This window comes from Oncorhynchus gorbuscha, unplaced genomic scaffold (assembly GCF_021184085.1).
Source record: "Oncorhynchus gorbuscha isolate QuinsamMale2020 ecotype Even-year unplaced genomic scaffold, OgorEven_v1.0 Un_scaffold_5285, whole genome shotgun sequence".
NCBI classification, from domain to species: domain Eukaryota; kingdom Metazoa; phylum Chordata; class Actinopteri; order Salmoniformes; family Salmonidae; genus Oncorhynchus; species Oncorhynchus gorbuscha.
In genome coordinates this window covers 12,655-19,912 of record NW_025749125.1, presented here as the reverse complement: position 1 = coordinate 19,912, position 7,258 = coordinate 12,655, and the positions used below count along the sequence as shown (strand labels likewise).

The window sequence follows — 7,258 nt, the reverse complement described above, 5'->3', positions numbered from 1 at the left end:
AGAGCAAACGGGAGCAGATCTGCCTGACATTTGCTAAATACTTCACTAAACTGATCAATGCACACACCATATTGCCGAGGGGCCTTAATAATGCCGTCTGTAAAGCTCCTAAAATGTATTTATTTTAGCTGCCACCCCAAACATTGTCGTTGTATTATTGTTGTTTTGTATATATTGCATAGTTTAACATTGTATTACATGTTTTGCTAGTTTAGGATTTGATGATTGTAAATTGCTTTACACAATTCAGTCTATATGACTGCAATATATTTACTACTACAGGGCACAAAGCAGAACATTAGACAAGAGGACCATAAATCGTTTTAGCTCCCGTGTTCACATCGGACCACGAACAATGTAACGTACTTCCGGTGCTTGTTTGGCTGGCAATTTGAAATGTGTACAATGTAAAATCGTGTTGTTTTCGTAGATTTAATGGCAATCTTATTAAATGACACGTTTCAAATCACTACTGCAAGAGTCCTATAGTGACATATACGAGTTTAACGTCCCTTTCTAGTCTCTATACTATGTTTAAAAGGATGGCTGAATTTGGACCAGATTCCGGGGGTAGAGTGAAGGTAGGGGATGGATGTCAATAATATTTGATACCGGTGACTATAATATGATCGATAAAAAGTTTTATGTTAATAAGAGACAATTTGACTAAGTGTGTTCCCTAATTATAATATATTTCCTTTTTAATAAGTCTATGGAAGCGTGTCAGTGAAGTGCTTGTCGTGAAGACACGGTTGGAAAGGCAGGCATCAAATCCGCATCACTTCTTACTATCTTTGCCAGCCGGTTCACCATATTATCATCATTGATCTGCATGATGTTGCAGAAAACATCAGTTGTCTGTTATCCACAGGGTGTTACGATCGTCAAACCCATCGTATTCGGAAACGTTGCTCGGTATTTTGGAAAGAAGCGAGAGGAGGATGGACACACTCACCAATGGTCTGTGTACGTGAAACCATACAGAAACGAGGTAAACTCAACTGTCATCTTGGAAAATGGATGGTGTTGACTTCAAGGTCTCATTGGATAATGATAATGATCATTGGATGATATAGTATTAACCTGACCCAATTATATTCCAGGATATGTCTGCATATGTGAAGAAAATACAGTTCAAGCTACATGAAAGTTATGTGAATCCACTCAGAGGTAAAGTTTGTAATGTATCCAAGTATTAGCAGTGATGTAATTTGTCATGAATGTAGGGCTCATGGTGTTCTCTTTCTGATCCGTCGTAGTCGTGACGAAGCCTCCGTACGAGATCACAGAGACGGGCTGGGGAGAGTTTGAGATCATCATCAAGATATTTTTCATCGACCCCAATGAGAGGCCGGTGAGCGGTGCCCGACTATGTCATTTAGGGACCTCGTTCCAATCAAACTTGATTATTATAGCACCTTTTTTTTAACAGAGGATGATTTTCAGAGTGTTTAACACAATAACATAATAGGAAGGTGAGAAAGATACAATACGTTTTCTAAATTAGGACACATTAAAATAGTAAAACAATAGTTTAATAACAGTGGACTTGAGACTGTACAATTACATTATTTTTATGATACAATTCCCCCAGTTACATGTCTGTCTGTCTGTCTGTCTGTCTGTCTGTCTGTCTGTCTGTCTGTCTGTCTGTCTGTCTGTCTGTCTGTCTGTCTGTCTGTCTGTCTGTCTGTCTGTCTGTCTGTCTGTCTGTCTGTCTGTCTGTCTGTCTGTCTGTCTGTGTCTGTCTGTCTGTCTGTCTGTCTGTCTGTCTGTCTGTCTGTCTGTCTGTCTGTCTGTCTGTCTGTCTGTCTGTCTGTCTGTCTGTCTGTCTGTCTGTCTGTCTGTCTGTCTGTCTGTCTGTCCTGCTATCTGTCTGTCTGTCTGTCTGTCTGTCTGTCTGTCTGTCTGTCTGTCTGTCTGTCTGTCTGTCTGTCTGTGCTATCTGTTCGTCTGTCTGTCTGTCTGTCTGTCTGTCTGTCTGTCTGTCTGTCTGTCTGTCTGTCTGTCTGTCTGTCTGTCTGTCTGTCTGTCTGTCTGTCTGTCTGTCTGTCTGTCTGTCTGTCTGTCTGTCTGTCTGTCTGTCTGTCTGTCTGTCTGTCTGTCTGTCTGTCTGTCTGTCTGTCTGTCTGTCTGTCTGTCTGTCTGTATCTGTTTCTGTCTGTCTGTCTGTCTGTCTGTCTGTCTTTCTTCTCTTCTGTTGTCTATCTATCTATCTATCTGTCTGTGTTTCTGTCTGTCTTTCTGTCTGTCTATCTGTCTATCTGTCTGTCTATCTGTGTTTCTTTCTTTCTTTCTATCTATTATCTATCTATCTATCTATCTGTCTATCTATCTATCTATCTATCTATCTATCTATCTATCTATCTATCTATCTATCTATCTATCTATCTATCTATCTATCTATCTATCTATCTATCTATCTATCTTTTTCTTTTTTCTTTTCTATCTATCTATCTATCTATCTATCTATCTATCTATCTATCTATCTATCTATCTATCTATCTATCTATCTATCTATCTATCTATCTATCTATCTATCTATCTATCTATCTATCTATCTATCTATCTGTCTTTATCTTGTCTTGTCTAATCCTATCTACAGGTGACTCTCTACCACCTACTGAAGCTCTTCCAGTCAGACTCCAGTGCCATGCCCAAGAAGACGGTGGTCTCTGAATTCTATGATGAAATGGTGAGACATTTGATTGATTTATTTTTCAAACAGTGAACCAAAGAGGACACGAGAAAGGAAGTGAAACCAAGGTGAGGAAAGAAAGCAGAGAGGCCCCGTCTCAACTCTCTGTCCTTCCTGTTCCTCTCTCAGATCTTCCAGGACCCCACAGCCATGATGCAACAGCTCCTTAGCACCTCTAGACAACTGACCCTGGGGCCTATAAACACGAGACGGAGTGTGAGGAGCACACACACACACACCTGCACATTTAGTACCTGTAGATTCATATTGTAACGACTGTATCTAGCAATGTCTTTTTTAACCCTCGTCGGGCAAATGTGTTTCAATGCAAATTACAGGCATCATCAACTAGATTCTTTTCTTTTTTTTTTCTTGAGAGGCTGTTTGGGGCCCAGAACATAATTACAAATCATTTGTAGACTGAAATTGACCTCAAAGAAGCCCAAACAGGTCCTTCTGTAGCTCAGTTGGTAGAGCATGGCGCTTGTAACGCCAGGGTAGTGGGTTCGATCCCCGGGACCACCCATACGTAGAATGTATGCACACATGACTGTAAGTCGCTTGGATAAAAGCGTCTGCTAAATGGCATATATATATAATATTTGACTAAAACTCCATTTCAAACCTGGCTTACATGTGTGTATATATAATCACATCTCTCTATCATACATGGGAATACTTCAACACATTTTCCCAAATGAAAATCACTTGGAGCTGATTTCCTTGTGTTGTTAGTCTTTTATGTCCAACAATGAAAAATAATTGCTCAGAAAACTTGGGGAGCCTATTAAAACCACCCGCGGGTCCCCAGTTGGGAACCCTGCAGTAGGGGCTTAGATTAAAAGTCCATGGCTGCGTTTACACAGGCAGCCCAGTTCTGATCTTTTGCCCAATTATTGGTCTTTTGACAGATCAGATCCTTTGCCAATGAGATCAGATTTGGACTGCCTATGTAAAGGCAGCCAATAAAAGCCAATGTCTTTGTCCTCGTTGTTCAGTGACACCACAGCAGTGCTGAGTGGACAGTGTCACTGGTGACTGACCCTTCCTGTGTCTGTAGTTGCGGAGCTGGAGCTGCGGACGCGGGAGAAGCTGGAAGCAGCGAAGAAGAAGACCAGTCAGAGATCACAGACCTGAAGGATAGACTGAAGGCCAGCAGAGAGACCATCAACTTCCTGAAGGGAGAGATACGCAAGCTGGAGGAGGAGGACCAGATCAAAGACCACTGATACACACACACACTGGGTGAATCTCAATTGTATTTTCTTGATTCCTCATACCTTCTCTCCTTGCATCCTTCTCAAAACTCATTGGAACACAAGATATGAGGTTCCTTGTCTTGGATCTTCTATGTGTTTTGAGAAGGAGATGAGAGAGGACATAATGAATCATGGATATACAATTGAGACACACCCTAAATTCCCGAGGCACCCCTGTAGATCTGAAGGGTTTGGATAGGTGGAGGCAATATGGTGCTTGTGACTCACCTTGTCTTCTGATTTCTGATAGGCTGGATGGAGTTTCCACCTACCAACCCCTTCAGAGCGTCCAGGGAGGGGCTGGGGATGGTTGGAAATTGCATTCATCCATTTTACGTATAATATCTGTCACTCAGATGCTCATCCAACCCCTGGACTCAGGCCGTACTGTCAATGCTCATCCTGGCCGAGGTGCTCATCCTGGCAGTACTGTCAGGGGCTCATCCTGGCAGTACTGTCACCATGCTTGGAAACTTTCACCATGCTCAGTCTGGAATCTCATCCTGGCACAGAATATCACTGTCCATTCATCCTGGCGATACTGTTTAATGCTCTGGCCTGTCACCATGCTCATCCTCTGTGTCACCATTTCCTGGCAGATGCTTGCTCATCCAAAGCTCATCCTGACTTAGTCATGTGTCACCATGCTCATCCCTGGCCAGTACTGTCACCATGCTCATCCTGCCAGTACTGTCACCATGCTCATCCTGGCAGTACTGTCACCATGCTCATCCTGGCAGTACTGTCACCATGCTCATCCTGGCAGTACTGTCACCATGCTCATCCTGCCAGTACTGTCACCATGCTCATCCTGGCAGTACTGTCACTGGGCCGTACTGTCACCATGCTCATCCTGGCCGTACTGTCACCATGCTCATCCTGGCCAGTACTGTCACCATGCTCATCCTGGCCAGTACTGTCACCATGCTCATCCTGCCAGTACTGTCACCATGCTCATCCTGGCAGTACTGTCACCATGCTCATCCTGGCAGTACTGTCACCATGCTCATCCTGGCTGTACTGTCACCATGCTCATCCTGGCAGTACTGTCACTCATGCAGTACTGTCCTGGCTCATCCTGGCAGTACTGTCACCATGCTCATCCTGCCAGTACTGTCACCATGCTCATCCTGGCAGTACTGTCACCATGCTCATCCTGGCAGTACTGTCACCATGCTCATCCTGGCAGTACTTTCACCATGCTCATCCTGGCAGTACTGTCACTCATCCTGGCAGTCACCATGCTCATCCTGCCAGTATGTCACCATGCTCATCCTGGCAGTACTGTCACCATGCTCATCCTGGCAGTATCACCATGCTCATCTGGCAGTACTGTCACCATGCTCATCCTGGCAGTACTGTCACCATGCTCATCCTGGCAGTACTGTCACCATGCTCATCCTGCCAGTACTGTCACCATGCTCATCCTGGCTGTACTGTCACCATGCTCATCCTGCCACAGGACCACCATGCATCCTGCCAGTACTGTCATGCTCATCCTGGATGATTGCACTGACAATGCTCATCCTGAGTAAATGTAGAGTATGCTCATCCTGTTACTGTCACCATTCCCTGGCAGTACTTAATGCTCATCCTGCCTAGCAGACCATGGTTTTATATGATCATGTACATAAGAAATGCAAGACAATTGAAGATAATCTGCCTGTTTGTTTCACCATGCTCTCAATCCCACTCAGATTTGCCATCAGATGGCTCTCAATCCCACTCAGATTTGCCACAGACGGCTCTCAATCCCACTCAGATTTGCCACAGATGGCTCTCAATCCCACTCAGATTTGCCACAGATGGCTCTCAATCCCACTCAGATTTGCCACAGATGGCTCTCAATCCCACTCAGATTTGCCACAGATGGCTCTCAATCCCACTCAGATTTACCACAGATGGCTCTCAATCCCACTCAGATTTACCACAGACGGCTCTCAATCCCACTCAGATTTACCACAGACGGCTCTCAATCTCACTCAGATTTACCACAGACGGCTCTCAATCCCACTCAGATTTACCACAGACGGCTCTCAGTGCAACATGTCACATGTGTGTTGACTGGTCTGGGTTTTGAGCTGCTGTTTTTAATTTGTCTTTTTTCTGCAAAACTCAAACCAGTTTTTCTTTGATTTCTCCTATGTTCAAAATGATTAGAACACGATTGTTAGAACTGATGGATCAAACATGTCTTAGATGCTATTCAGGGTTATTATTTTGTCAAGGATTGATCTCTTAAACACATCTGGATAGCCTGGGCTAACTGTCTCGTATCAATACATGTGTCAATTGTAAATGAACTTGTTCTCAACTTGCCTACCTGGTTAAATAAATAAAAACCCTCTTGATATTTTACCTTTATTTAACAAAGCAAGTCAGTTAAGTTATCACATTCTTATTTTCAATGACAGCCTAGGAACAGTGGGTTTAACTGCCTGTTCAGGGGCAGAACAGTACTTTGTCAGCTCGGGGTTTTGAACTTGCAACCTTCCGGTTACTAGTCCATTGCTCTAACCACTAGGCTACCCAGCCGCCCTGTATGACATCACTTCTTGATCACCATTTAGATAAAAGATCGAGAACGACAGCAGGCATTTTCATCTCTGTTGGAGAGCGCTAAACTGTTGTTTACCTTGTAAGGAGACCGAGCGCTGTAATGTTTAATGAATATACAGCCTCTGCATTAGCCTTCCACCACCACTAGAGAGCGGTGATGAGCAAATATTTATATTCCAAGAGAAAGGGAGTTGGCAACAACTGTTTTATATTCCAAGAGAAAGGGAGATGGCAACAACTGTTTTATATTCCAAGAGAAAGGGAGGTGGCAACACTTGTTTGTAATAGAAGAGGAGGTGGCAACAATTGTTTGTATTAGAAGAGGGAGGCGGCAACAATTGTTTGTATTGGAAGAGGGAGGTGGCAACAATTGTTTGTATTGGAAGAGGAGGTGGCAACACTTAGAAACAACGTGTGAGTGATGAAGGGGCTTTTGCATCAACATGTGCATAGCAGCATTAATATCCTATTGTATTATTACATATTGAACTGCATTCCTTTATTCTGCATTTCACTTCAATTGTCATTGTAGTTTTTTAATGAAAACGAATTCCTGGAGTAAACTCTAAATCTAATACATGGTGAATGCTGCAGTGAGTTTAGTAGATGGCCGCCATTTAATTTCAGACTCTTCAAAACACAGAATACCACTAGTTAGTTAGAGGGTACAACTGGCCCTCAACTCCACATCTCCAAAGAGATCTCCCACTCTCTTCCCCACTCTCTTCCCCACTTCTTCTCA

General features: G+C 43.5%; 1 protein-coding gene across 1 annotated transcript; it reads left to right on the top strand.

The window, feature by feature from the left end:
* Nucleotides 1–332: 332 nt before the first annotated feature.
* LOC124029034 (YEATS domain-containing protein 4-like) lies at nucleotides 333–6,225 on the top strand. Its single transcript, XM_046340896.1, is given in 10 exon segments — nucleotides 333–581; nucleotides 872–991; nucleotides 1,104–1,170; nucleotides 1,260–1,354; nucleotides 2,606–2,695; nucleotides 2,828–2,885; nucleotides 2,888–2,914; nucleotides 3,759–3,815; nucleotides 3,818–3,943; nucleotides 5,688–6,225. Coding segments are annotated over 9 exon segments (675 nt in total). The 5' UTR covers nucleotides 333–530; the 3' UTR covers nucleotides 3,928–3,943; nucleotides 5,688–6,225.
* The last annotated feature ends 1,033 nt before the right edge of the window (nucleotides 6,226–7,258 follow it).